This window comes from Aedes albopictus, chromosome 1 (genome assembly GCF_035046485.1).
Source record: "Aedes albopictus strain Foshan chromosome 1, AalbF5, whole genome shotgun sequence".
Classification (NCBI taxonomy): Eukaryota; Metazoa; Arthropoda; class Insecta; order Diptera; family Culicidae; genus Aedes; species Aedes albopictus.
The window spans coordinates 5,196,562-5,210,389 of record NC_085136.1 but is presented as its reverse complement, the minus strand read 5'-3'; the positions used below and the strand labels follow the sequence as shown (position 1 = coordinate 5,210,389).

The 13,828-nt window shown below is 43.2% G+C and overlaps 2 protein-coding genes across 3 annotated transcripts; one reads left to right on the top strand and one right to left on the bottom strand.

The window, feature by feature from the left end:
* Positions 1-492: 492 nt before the first annotated feature.
* LOC109405365 (uncharacterized) lies at positions 493-3,386 on the bottom strand. 2 transcript variants are annotated; one of them, XM_029853738.2, is made up of 4 exons: positions 3,191-3,386; positions 1,946-2,981; positions 1,247-1,888; positions 1,022-1,155 (listed from the first exon to the last, which is right to left on the bottom strand). In XM_029853738.2, exons 1-4 carry the CDS (start codon positions 3,286-3,288, stop codon positions 1,147-1,149), a joined length of 1,785 nt encoding a protein of 594 aa, XP_029709598.1. In that variant the 5' UTR covers positions 3,289-3,386; the 3' UTR covers positions 1,022-1,146. The 2 variants fall into 2 exon arrangements, with proteins under 2 accessions (XP_019533965.2, XP_029709598.1); XM_019678420.3 differs by having other exon boundaries at positions 493-1,888; positions 3,191-3,384.
* Positions 3,387-10,091: 6,705 nt separating this feature from the next.
* On the top strand, positions 10,092-11,623 carry LOC109405341 (methionyl-tRNA formyltransferase, mitochondrial). The gene is made up of 5 exons (XM_019678395.3): positions 10,092-10,339; positions 10,402-10,608; positions 10,747-10,885; positions 10,946-11,108; positions 11,175-11,623. The coding sequence occupies exons 1-5, from the start codon at positions 10,158-10,160 to the stop codon at positions 11,531-11,533; spliced, it is 1,050 nt and encodes a 349-aa protein (XP_019533940.3). The 5' UTR covers positions 10,092-10,157; the 3' UTR covers positions 11,534-11,623.
* Positions 11,624-13,828: the final 2,205 nt, after the last annotated feature.

Below are 13,828 nucleotides of genomic sequence, written 5' to 3'. Positions count from 1 at the left end.
GGGTTCAGGTTCGGGCTCCGTTTTATATTAGTTGTATTTATGACGTTTTAATAATGATATTCCAAGGTATTTTCGATGAAACAAGGTAGATCATTCCAAATTTTGTGATATCCAAGTCAACAACTCAACCGGAATAATTTTAACATATTTATTTTATTCTTCATCTTTACAATCAGCCTACTATTTTACAGAGTTATTTTCCAAAACGGGCAGTATTAGTTGGTATAGGTTTCGAGAAACAACCTTTTTGTTTTGCTGTTATGCTAGTAACTTGTTGCGTTATGGCAGTTGTAGATTCCGAACTAACTATTGACGTCTGATGTTTGATTGATCATGATAAAGAGTAGTTAACACAGTAAATATCATTCGGGAAGCAAAGCTCCGTTACCTTCGCGCCGTTATTAATCAGTCTAAATATCACACGAAAAATGAACAAAATTATTTATAGTACCTAATTCCTAAAAAAGAAGATATCCTAATTCTAACTTTGCTAAAACTAGACAAAAACAATTTTCTTGATCTATTCTCTCTGCTTCCCGTCTGCTTCCGATATCCCTCCGAGTTTACTCAGATTCAGCAGACTGCGCCGGATGCCGTTCCTTGGGGTCATCTGACCGGGCAAACACGACGGAGAAGACAACGCTGGATTGTTGGAACCGGCGGGGTGGGCGTTGAATACCGGTGGCGTGTAGGAGTGATGCGGCGGAAAGATCAGTGAGGAGACCTGTGGTGAAGCGTGATGGTGCTGGAAGAGGTTGCTTTCGCCGAACAGACTTCGACCGCTGGTCGAGTGATACGCGGGACGGCTGTAGAAAGATGCGTGGGAAGACGGAACAGGTGATGATTGCGGCACCGGAAGATGGAAAGACTGATTTAAACGAGGGGTTGGTCGTTGAAATGCGGACACGCTGCTCGCACTAGATGGGAAGGCCCCAACTGGTTCCGAGAAGAGGGACACCCGATCCAGATCGACACCGGGAGGTTCTTCCGGTGTGGGGCGGCGCGTTGGTTGAGATTCAAAGCCCGAACTTTGTGACGACGTTCGGGACATGTAGGGCTGGGCGGTGAAGGTCGCATTGTGGGGATCCTCTTTCTGCGGAGAACCTCCCCAGTATCCGCCGGCGATCCAGGAGCTTCCGGATTCCGCTACGGTACCTAGTTGGGGAGGAGAGATGGTTACCTTCCGGTGGCGCAGGGAAAACCCGTCATCGCGGTCAACGTGATGCGTGCTGAACGGATTGTTTACCATTGTGAGGTCTCTCCGGGACACGGAAAGGTGGCCACTGATGCTAAGCCGATCGATATCATCTCCGAAGCGGTCGTCCTCTTCCAAGAGGACCGACTTGTTAAGACAAGCCGTGGAGTAGCCGTATTTGCTGAACCCGTACCCAAGGGAAGACTCGTTTGGACCGGCAATGGCCGTGGTGAAATTGTCCACCGAAACGGCCGGACTAGGACGACAGACGCTGCCTCGGGTGGACTGTTCCTGGAAGGTGGCATTGAGACGATTCACGTTCAAAACGGATCCACCCCAGTGGGACCGAGGCGAACCGATCTGACTGCTGAACGAGATATCGAGGAAGGGGCGCAAAGTGGAAGCACTGAGAACTGAAGGGCTGATGGATTTGGTTGTGTCCATCGATTTTTCACTATGATTATTTGCCGCCGGTGGCGATTTCTCCGTTGGATATCCCTGTCGCGAGCAGATGGACGCATCCTGAAGGATGGAACTGCTGTCGTCGATGGTGTCCGAGCAGTCCGCGTCGATGGCCTGCCGCGAGTAGATTTTGTGGAAGCTGGAGTTGACATCGTCCGAGGGTTTCACTTTGGGAGCCGTTTTACCGATGCAGCCAAGGGCGGCCACCAGAGAGATCGATGCCAGTAGGAACTGAAAGGATAAAATTTATTAGGATTTTCTGATATGATTCTGTAGATATCGGCTTACCCAAATAGATTCAGCATGCGCTTCAAAGTTGAAAACTTCCCGGACATAATCCGTCTTAAGTACAATTTCAACCATACTGCAAACGATCACGATCGTTGGTTTCAGGTTTCCCACGTGCAATCTCAATGCTAGCAGCATGCCAGATAGTCCGATCAGGGCCAAGTTCGACAGGACATGCCTCGGGATCACCGTCGTCACGTCCTGATTCTCGCGAAGAACGTCAGCAAATGCTTCCGGGATATCCACTTTTTCGCTCCAATAGTGCGAGAAGACATTTTTGGCGCACTTTAGCTGATTTACCGAGTCTATGACGGTGGGTTGCTCCATGATTCCGTTCCACTGGGCAAGTAAGGTATCCTTGACTGCCACCAAGTACGAAACCACGACGAGGATTGCCTGCAACACTTCCGGACCGAACACCGATTCCAGTCGCTTCCGGCTCAGATCCATCTGATTCACTATTTGAACGATCTTCATTAGAAGGATAACCGAAATAGCTGCCAAGCAGACATTGGCCAAAGTTTTCAACCTCCGGACCGCAATTTGCTTCTCGCTCTCCTTCATGTGCATATCAAACACCTTCAACCCTTTGGTCCCAATTTGGGCCAACTTAGATCCTAGAATGTTCCTCTTCACGTCGTTCAAGGTCCGCTTCACAACTCGCTCGCACCGGGAGCACAGCTTATAGGTCTGCTCCAGCTCGCGTTTGTACTCCTCCACCTCCTCGTCGTAATCCTCTTCCACGTCCGGAACGAACGAAGCCAGCTGGTGAATTTTCAGCTCCTGGTTGCGATTGCACCCGAAACAGAGCCCATTGTGCGGCGTCGAGTAGCTGATCTTGTCGTCGTCGGTGATGTTCGCCTGCGGGTTCAACCGGCTTTGGTACTGGGCCGGAATTTCCCGATTATAGTCGCCATCCTCTGTGAATCCATTGTACTGGGTACAGCTCGGGCAGAACCAGGAGTTGCTGCTTTCGTACGGCACTCTGGTATTAACGTTGCAAAACCAGCAATTGACGCGGATCGGGAAACGTTTCCTGTAAATAAGGTCAAAATAGAATAGCTTGTTTGACTCGTTTCACCCCGCATTCTCCCGTACGAAGCGAAGGTTATGTTATGATACATAAAATTTTGAGTCGTTTATCAATCAGTCTAAAACAAGGTTTTTTCTTCAAATTTCAAAATAATCCATCAGTAAACGCCTTACAAATCTGTTATTTTGTGAAAATCTGCCCATTCCACTTACCGCACGTTGTGAAAAAGATTCGCAAATCCAATGGCTCCCACGAACAGTAGCGCCATTACCGGCACGACCGTCGTTGCGAGGAATTCAAGCGACAGCATTATGGCCAGATACCACTCATTTGTCTTTACTAATGCGTTCTTATGGACAATTTCACACTTGAGACACTATTTTTCAAGCTAAACTAAACTTATTTCACCAATTTTCACCGTTTTCACTGATTTTGATGCTAAAAGCGACCCCGCGAAACAAACGCGCGTTCCATCACATCACACAACTGATGGGGGGAGAACTGTCAAAACAAAGTGCATCGGACGGGATGCACTTTTGAATGCACTCGCGCGATTTTTTAACGGTCCGCACTCTAATCTGAAACCACTCCGAGTTTGCGTTATGCATTGCAGCACGGAAAAATCAATTTTTCAAAAATCCGTCGAAATAGCATAAAAATAACCCAAATAAATCAAGCATAACTTTTCAATCCGACGTAACTCGAGAATGTAAACAAATCCGGGTTAACTGCTGCATGCATGATTCATAAAGCAAATTGAAGAATCCACATCACTGTTTGATGATTTATTGCTTAATTTGTTTTACTAAGCATATTATTCGAAACGACGTATCTAACATCTTTGATGTTTACAACTTTACTGATAGATAGGGTAGAGCACCCAGAAATCGCCCACACCCCAGTTTTCGCCCTCTTACTGGGTCTTCCTTATGGGGCACGTTCGGTGTAGTACTAGATTTGTAGTAATGAGCTGAATTTTAGTATGGTGAGAAGGTCAATTCTCCGTTTCTGCAATGAAATGGTGCAAAAAGCGTGGGTATTATGATTCCTTGCCTAATTTGATGCTGTTTGAGTAAAACTTTGGATAACTAGGTTGTTTATGTTGCAAGAAATGGAGAAAATAACAACACTGTTGCCCAACGTTTTGCTCAAACAGCATTAAATTAGGCAAGGAATCATAATACCCACGCTTTTTGCACCATTTCATTGCAGAAACGGAGAATTGACCTTCTCACCATACTAAAATTCAGCTCATTACTACAAATCTAGTACTTCACCGATCTGTCCTATTGGAAATGTATTGAAACTTTACTTATAATGTTTACCGTGATAGCAACGAATAATAAAACTAATTTTCTTGAAAAAAATACGCACATTACTGTATTATATGATGCAATATAACTGAAAAATAGGTTAAAAGAGACCCATGCTCAGTCGAGCTAAAACTACACGGAGAGATTAGAAAATGCTAAAATGCATAAATTCTTTACTAAAACCATATTCGATCTGCCCACCCCTTGAAATGCATATTTTAGGATATATTCCTTCAATGTATAAAAGGCATTTATTACTTGTAACGCATATGTCGATTATACTCAGCAATGCATATACCGATATTATTTGTTGAGAAATGCATAAATTAATTTTGTTTATTATTTTAATTATCAAAATAAGAAAGAAAAAAAACGACAAGTGTGGTTGAAACTAGAACAACCAATGATATACACTTTATTTCTCCTTATATAGAACAACTCAACTTACTGAATCACAAACAATCACAATACACGCAATGGGGCCTATTTTCTCCACCGCCGTCGAAACCGCCACACTCATCGGACGAAATAGAAGCAGCAGAATTTATCTGTAAATAATAAGTATTTTGAAGATCTTTGCTTTAAAAAAAGTTACACGCTTACTTACCCGAACGGAATGCACAATCGAGGTTTACATTAATGAATAAATTCGAAGACTTCGATGGACTTATGTAAAAACTTGGACGAACTAAACTAATTTTGATTTCGCGATGGCGGCAGCTGTCGGTTGACTAATTAAAATTTCACTAAGTCCAAAGTGAAACAATATTGGCTTGATATTCACAGAAATCAGAATAAATGTCAGAAATACCAAGGAATGCATAATTGAAATGATGTGGTGCATATTTTTTATGCATTGCGAATAATAAAACGGTTAAATGTGAAATTATTATTATATAAAAAGCTATAAAGTATATTCAGTTTTCTCCGTGTATGCGTGAAATTATTAGAGGTGCAAAAAATCAAAGTGAGGAAAAAATGTATAAAATGCTACAATTTCTATCCTTGTTCACGTACATTATATCAAATACTATCTAATGTCGTTTTCGTTTTTGCGGTGGAGCTACACCGGTGCATCACTTTTGCACCGAAAATGTTTGTTTTTGATTTTCGTGCTACACCGGTGCAGCACTTTTTCTGCACCGCGCATGATAGTGTAGCACTCAAAAAATCGGGAGTGTAGCGGGTGCACACCGTGTCCACCAATCAGCGTTGGCAAAGTTGTCAATATTTTGGTTTTTATACACGCATACCAATGCAACTGCACCGAAAATGTTCGTTTTTTCAGCGAAAAGTGTAGCACGAAGTGGTGTATACACCACTTCGTGCTACACTTTTCGCTGAAAAAACGAACATTTATAGCACTGCCGCAAAAACGAAAACGACATAAATTGAATAATACAAAGCTACATAATTCGTGCTTTTGTCGTTTATATCATTAAATTCAAAAAAATACGGAAGGCGAAAACTGGTGATCAATCGCAGCAACCGACCCAGTAATCGCCCTGGGCGAACTGTCATATACTGTTATCGTTTCTCACACGACGCCAGATTTCGACCCGCCTGTGCCAATTTTCTGAAAAAGGTTGTTTATTCAATGAAAATGATGAGTATATTCAAAATGTATCCATATTATGCCACAATGAACATTCATCTATGCTAACCAGGAATCCAAACCAAGTAAGAAATATCGTACGTCGTACTCTGCGGATGAAATCGCCGCTGCTGTTCGAAAAGTTCAGAGTAAGGAGATGGGCGTGAATAAACCAGCTAAGCACTACGGCGTTCCGAGGTCAACTTATCCGGTCCCGTCTGAAAATGAATGATCGCGCAGTGTATCGGTCTGGACCAATGTCGGTATTAACCGAACAGGAAGAGGACGAGCTGGAATCATGGGTCTTTGACAGTCAGCGCAGAGGCATACCGGTCACCAAAGATATGCTGAGGGAGAGTGTCAAGCACTTCCATGATGAAAATCCACGAGACACCCCGTTTATCAACAACTATCCAGGTATGAATTATCAAAAAATATATATGAATTAACGTCGATGAACAAGAAGTGTTTTCAGGCAAGTAATGGCTAAAACTGTTCCTACAACGTCGACCAAAAAGAGCGCTAAGGACTCTCGAGTTCATTACAAACGCCAGTGCGAAGGTTTCACCTGACGACATCAAATCCTGGTTCCGACAAATTGAAACGTATTTGATAGAAAAAAATCTCATGCATGTTCTGGATGATCCTCGCAGGATTTTGAATGGAGACGAAACCTCCTTCAATCTCAACCCAAAAACCAAAACGGTTTTGACATTGCGTGGTAGCCGGAATGTGTATGATGTTGAAAGGAACAGCAGTAAGCTCAATATCACTGTCATGTTTACTTTCCATGCGTCAGGGGAAACCGTGCCACCTACCATCATCTACCCGTACAAAAACATTCCACAGGATATTGCCCAGTCAGTCCCCCCGACGTGGGGTATTGGTAAGTCGGATAATGGGTGGATAACGTCCGTCGTGTTCAGACACTACATTGAGACTGCTCTTAATCCGTATCTCGAACGAAATCAAATTAAGAAACCGGTAATCTTTATCATTGATGGGCATAGCAGCCACATTAACCTGGAAACATCAAAAATGTGCCAGGATCTGGGTATTGAGCTCATTGCACTGTACCCAAATGTGACCAGAATCATGCAATCCGCTGATGTATCGGCATTCAAACCGTTAAAAAACGGTTGGCCAAAAGCGGTAGAAAGATTTCGTAGGGACGATCGGCTACGAAAGGTAACGCTGAAGGACTTTGCAGGTGTTCTTCAGGACTGTCTCCGACACTTGCTTACTACGAGAAGCATCTCCAACGGATTTAGGGCGTCGGGTTTACATCCATGGGATTGCAATGCCCTAGATTATACTAAATGTATGGGTAAGTCTGCCGAGCAAGAGGTCTCTGAAGTGCTGTCAGATGGGGTATCCGAGGTTCCCCAAACCGACTTACAGAAAGCTAAACGAGCACTGGAACAGTGCGCTTCAGTGATAGGATCAACGCGGGCTAAAAAAATCAGGAGCGATTTCATTGTTCTCGACAATCCTGAAGAAGAAGCTCTGTTTGACATCTTTCGAATCCTAGAAGAAGCAGCGCCCGAAGTTATAAATTCGTTGGAATGTTGCAATAACGAAGACGCCGAACTGAATTTGAACACAAATACGGCGGCCTTCGATGTACCAGTTGAGCGGGAGATTGAAGTCAACACGAGCGCTGACTCCTCAACATCCGTTACCCCTGCAATCGATGACGAGCCCATCGACAACGCCTCAGCATCACAAAGGTCATCACTGAAGGATTTTTTGATGCCACCTTCGACTCTGCAGCGTGAGAACAAGCGACAATACCGATCTAAACGGTATCACGTTTTAACATCAGATTAGTTTGTTCGTGAGTTCTCAGAAAAGGAAGAAGAAAAACGACGTTTGGCTGAAGAAAAGGAAAATAGAAAGAAGCTTCGCGAAGAACGGAAGATTGCGAATGAGCTGAAAAAGAAACAACAAGAAGAGAAGAAAGCTTTAGCGGCATGTACTTTCTAAGAAAAAATGATGCAACACTTGACTTCGATAACTTATGTTTCAATTGCTGAATATATTGCTCATGAATTCGTTTTAATAAATTTTCCTGAAACAAAACGATTATAATTTTATTCTTCACTTCTATTGTATATCTTCTGCATGGTATTGGTCCTTATTTCAATGTAAGAACATCGAAAATAAATGGAATATATATTTTTTTTATGTGGGCGAAAACTGGTTCCAGTGGTGGGCGAAAATAGGATTTCGGGGGTCGAAATTGGGTTTCACTAGGCGCTTCTGAAATACATGATTTTTTTCATTGATTTCTAGTTAACATAAGTGTTTTAATGTAAAAACAGACAGAATAGTTGTATAACTACATACTGTAAAAGGTCTTAAAGGATTCCCATGAAAAATAATATTTTTGAGCTGTTTAAAGACAAATCTATGCGTAAACAGGGCGATTTCTGGGTGCACTACCCTACACCGTTTTTGTGTATTTTTATCAATATTCATTGTGAAAATGATATGGAATGAGTAGGTTTTGTTTCTTGCCTAGTGAGTGCTATATCCCTGGTGATGTTAAGCACGGAAAAACTTAAGAAAAGTCTTTTTATAAAAAACTATTTTAGTGAAATGGTCGTCAATATTGACCATGAATTTACTCAGATCAGTGAAAAAGTTAGATACGTCGATTTGAAAAATTATGCTTGAAATATTGCTGACTGCACCCCAAATTGGACTGACACAAAAGTGTGCACACACTTTCAAAGTGTGATTGCTGCGCAGGGACACGTCGGATCGAGTTGAGGTCTTCGGTGCACTTATTCCTTGTAAATGGAGGAATAAGTGCACCGAAGACGTCGAGACGATCCGAGGTAAATGTGCACTTTTATCAAACTTTTTAGGCGTACCAAAAAAAGTGTGATAGTCCAATTTGGGATGTAGTCTGCAATATTATGTTCTACTCTTCATCCACAAAGTGTAAAAACTACGCTGGTCAAGCGATTCAAATTATGAAATAATCCGGATACCCCTAAAGAACTCAATTTGGGTTCTTTAGGGGTATCTAGATTATTTCATAATCGGATTCTACGGCCAAAAATTTGTTGAAATCCAAAATTTCATATTTTTTGGAGTCCGGGAACTATCTTTAAAATGCATTTAAAGTTTGCATGGGGAAATTTTTTTTGTTTGGATCGAACTGTCACTTTATCGATTGAACTGTCATTCTATTCACAAAAACTAAAACGGTTTTGTTAATTTAATCATCAAAACAATTAAGGTATTGAAATCCAATAAAATCAAGTTATACTAAAAAAAATTAGGTCTTTCGATTACGCTGTAGAAAATAGCAATATTGTGGATTTACCGGCTACTTGTATTCTACCGGTCGCTTCAGTATGACCTGTAAAGTAGCCGTTTTATAAAAAGAGTAACTTAAAAATGTTTTTTAACATTTTTATTGTATGCATTATTTCTCATTGCCACTAGCTATTCAGCGACATTCATTTTTTGACAATCAAGCTGATTTTTATATGAAAACGGCTACTTTGTAATGGCTACTCAAGTAATCGGTAGAATACAAGTAGCCGGTAAATCCACAATATTTTATTCACTATTTAAACAACCCAGGAAATTTTTATCGGAATATTTTATTTTAATTATATCTAAATCAGAGTGTACATATATTTATCACTCAGAAATAAAAGTATACACGGAATTACTATTATTTATGCATTTTGTATCCGCATCTCTCTCACTCTCTTTCTGTTTTCATGCTATCTGGTGCTTCACCTGGGTTGACGAAACACTTCTCTTCAACCCAGGCTAAACGGAAGATATTATCGTCGCACCACCAAATCGAAGTCGTCGCATGAAGCACATGCGAAGATGCAGCTGCGAAGTAAATTTGAATCTAGTTTTTCTGTTGCGCATCATTAAGCTAATTAAGAGCTACAATATGCACTAATCCAAATTGAGTTGCGACATTTCTAAGTAGGTAAAAAATCAATTTTCGCACGTTCGGTCACTTCGGATTTCGACCAAAAGCATAATAGCATGAAAACAGAAAGAGAGTGAGAGAGATGTGGATACAAAATGCATAAATAATAGTAATTTCGTGTATACTTTTATTTCTGAGTGTACTTTTCCGTGTTTAAAAACGTCAGAAAGCAGTCTATGCCTTTTTCCCACCGTGCCTTTTTTGTTACGTTATTTTTGTTTTGATTTCGCAGTCGATTCAATTTCGTCCGGAATCACACAGAATCGATTCTAACCATAGTGAAGTTCTTTAGTAAAAAATCAATGAAAATACTAAGCAATATGTGCCGGAATGTGTTTGAATTTCGAAGAAAGTTACTCTATGCGAATTATTCAATAACGACACGCGAATGCTCTTCACATACAAGCGCTTCAAGATTACGAATTTTGTTCTTCGGGACGGACAACTTTTCTCTGCCCTCTTTGAAAGTCCTCAACAGGAGCATGTACGGTGGTCCGTTAACTAGGGGATATTTAAGTTATGAATAATGTTTTACGATTATTTTAGGAAATCCAATGGCACCGTATCGTCCCTGGAGGTGGTCACATCGTTCAAAGCCAAACGAAACCCATTGAAGGCGTATTCGGAAGACGAGCGGTTGCGGCTGCATGATTGGCCCCTGACACGGCCATCGATCGGGGAGGACTTTGACCTGGGTGTGGTGGTGTCCTTTGGGCACTTGATTCCCGAATCGCTGATAGCTGCGTTTCGATTGTAAGCGGATTACCATAAAATCTCTTGGTACCGATGAATTTCGCGCCAACTCGAGACTGGCCTTCTGAGATTGGGCAGTGAGACTTGGCGCGAAATTTATATAACAGCTTTCTTCCCTAATTTCTGATTAATTTTCAGAGGAATGTTAAATGTTCACGCTAGTCTGTTACCGAAATTAAGAGGAGCTGCTCCGATTGTGCATGCCATTCGGAATGGTGACCAGGAAACTGGAATCACCATCATGAAGATCAAACCTAAGCATTTCGATGTTGGAGAGGTAAATTCAGAAGGATATTGAAGTTTCACTGTACTATTACACAATACGATTTTGAAACAGATTCTAACACAAAGACATGTTCCAATAACGGAACACATGCTGATGCCAGAACTTCACAGTCAGTTGGCCGAAATCGGAGCCTCGACTCTGCTTCACTGTGTTGAGAACTTGGAACAGTACTATTCGGCGCTGAAGGCCCAGAATGGTCAAGATGCTACTTATGGTAAAATCGGAGTTGTCTCTATTTCCAGATTATCACATATTTATACGCATTACAATTTTGTTTCAGCCCCTAAAATTGACGCACATTTCTGCGAAATCCGGTGGACCGAGATGACTGCCCAGCAGGTCTACGACCTGTACCGGTCTCTGTACTCGTACAAACCTTTGACATCAAGACTGGGGAACGACCTGGTGAAAATTTTCAAACTTAGTTATCCTTCTCAGGGCAAGCAGTGCGATCCCACGCTACCAGTAGGACATATTCAATACTGCCGGAAGACGAAGCGGTTACGAGTGGGTTGTCGAGATGGCGGCCATGTGCTTCTAGAGCAGTTGTCCATCGGAGGGAAGAAAGTGATGAATGCTCAAGAGTTCAACAATGGGTTTCTCAGCAAGTTGGCACCCGATGACAGGGTGTTCCGGTAGATAGGTAGGACAATAAAAAATAGTTGAATGTAAGCGCGCTTTCCTTATGACAGGTTAGGATGACATTATAACTTAAAAACTGATACCATTGAAAATAATAGGGTCAACAAGTCGGTTATCCACTGCTATTGAACAAATATGGCTTAGAAATATTTTTAACTAGCTATCCCGGCAAACGTTGCAAGTAGTGCTGTAGTCTAGATATCTCTAACGTGCTCCATGTTCTAGAGCTTGCAGTAAATCTCATTTCTATGAATCACACGAGGAAATTGTGTGTGGTCAAGGACGAAGCGACGGTTGAAGTCATTGCGACGTGCCACGAGAAGTACGGCCTCTTCCGACTAAACCAGGTTGTTCAACCGAGTGCGTGTGTGGCACGTCCAGCCACCAATTTGGAGATTCGGCATCGGCGATTGGGGCATCTTAACGTGGACAGCATGAAGGTATTGCCTGACATGGACGCATCAACCCTGTCCCTGCGTTCCATGCATCGAAGCATCAGAGGCCATCATTCAAATCCGGTGGCACGAGGGTAATTGGGCTGCAAAACGGTGCGTCGATAAGGAGAGCGTCCCATAGGTATAGCTCTGGTCCTCACAAGTTCCTACCTCATGCTTCCACGGGTCAAGCGATGACAAAGACCGCCAGCTAAGAGTTGTGTGCTTAGCTGGTAGTGCAGCCTGGGCACTGTTGTCCTTCTGACTTCAGCTAGATTGAGGAGGTACGATCCGAGTGTCTGTTCACCAAGGAGGTGCGGCTCAAACAGCGTCTGTTCTGGCATCCAGCGGCTGAATAAGAAACGCTACACCACGCCCAGCTAGATCCAAGGTGTTAGCCCCATCAGCGTGGTCGTCCCAGTGTTGGTTGGGACATTAAACAGAACTGGCACGATGGCCCTCCGGCGAGACAGGAGTGTTGGCGTAGGCCCAATAAGCCACCCGTAAAAATCCCCATTGCGAATAACATAGGAGAAAATACGACTCGATACAATCGGCAAAGACCCACGCGACGAAAAAAGGACTACGATTGGAAACTTGGAATTGCAAGTCACTAGGTTTCGCAGGATGTGACAGGATAATCTACGACGAACTACATCCCCGTAACTTCGACATCGTGGCGCTGCAGGAACTTTGTTGGACTGGACAGAAAGTGTGGAAAAGCGGGCATCGAGCGGCTACCTTCTACCAAAGCTGTGGCACCACCAATGAACTGGGAACAGGATTTATAGTGTAGGGCAAGATGCGACAACGTGTGATCGGGTGGCAGACGATCAACGCAAGGATGTGCATGTTAAGAGTGAAGGGCCGTTTCTTCAACTACAGCATCATCAACGTCCACTGCCCACACGAAGGGAGACCCGATGACGAGAAAGAAGCGTTCTACGCGCAGTTAGAACAAACATACGATGGTTGCTCGCCGCGTGACGTGAAAATCGTTGTCGGCGACATGAACGCGCAGGTAGGAAGGGAGGAAATGTACAGACCGGTAATCGGGCGAAACAGCCTGCACGCCGTATCGAATGATAACGGCCAGCGATGCGTAAACTTTGCAGCCTCCCGTGGTATGGTAGTCCGAAGCACCTTCTTCCCCCGCAAAGATATCCACAAAGCCACCTGGAGATCACCCGACCATCAAACAGAAAACCAAATCGACCACGTTCTAATCGACGGTAAATTCTTCTCAGATATAACCAACGTCCGCACATACCGCCAGTGCGAATATAGATTCGGATCACTACTTAGTCGCTGTATGCATGCGCTCAAAACTTTCGACAGTTATCACCACGCGTCGAAGTCGAACGCCGCGGCTCAACATCGAGCAACTTCGTAACGTAGAAGTGGCTCAAGACTACACGCAGCAGTTAGCAGTGGCCCTACCAACGGAAGAGCAGCTTGGCGCAGCTACACTTGAAGATGGCTGGAGGGACATCCGATCCGCCATAGGTAGTACCTCGGCTACAGCACTAGGCTTCGCGACTCCGAATCACAGAAACGACTGGTACGACGGCGAATGTGAACAATTCTGCATTAACATGTCTAAAGGGTCTAACTCGTTTTGTAAACAAACATTGTTTCTGTCGCTGTAGGGTCTATCTCGATCCACCCACGCATCTGGGGGCCGTTATCAGAAAGATCAAACTTCGCTCTTTCTGATAACCACCCCCAGATGCGTGGGTGGATCGAGATGAGCCCTACAGCGACAGAAACAATGTTTGTTTACAAAACGAGTTAGACCCTTTAGACATGTTGATGCAGAATTGAAAAACGAGAAGAATGCAGCATGGGCGAGAATGCT

What these genes read in the sequence shown, in the direction of transcription:
- LOC109405365 (XM_019678420.3), bottom strand. Translation starts at nt 3,288, where the DNA reads ATGCTGTCGCTTGAATTCCTCGCAACGACGGTCGTGCCGGTAATGGCG. An exon ending in AATCTTTTTCACAACGTGCG is followed by an intron (nt 2,982 to 3,190) that starts GTAAGTGGAATG and finishes CCTTATTTACAG; the next exon opens with GAAACGTTTCCCGATCCGCG. An exon ending in CGCATGCTGAATCTATTTGG is followed by an intron (nt 1,889 to 1,945) that starts GTAAGCCGATAT and finishes TTATCCTTTCAG; the next exon opens with TTCCTACTGGCATCGATCTC.
- LOC109405341 (XM_019678395.3), top strand. Translation starts at nt 10,158, where the DNA reads ATGAAAATACTAAGCAATATGTGCCGGAATGTGTTTGAATTTCGAAGA. An exon ending in AAAGTCCTCAACAGGAGCAT is followed by an intron (nt 10,340 to 10,401) that starts GTACGGTGGTCC and finishes CGATTATTTTAG; the next exon opens with GAAATCCAATGGCACCGTAT. An exon ending in AGCATTTCGATGTTGGAGAG is followed by an intron (nt 10,886 to 10,945) that starts GTAAATTCAGAA and finishes ATTTTGAAACAG; the next exon opens with ATTCTAACACAAAGACATGT.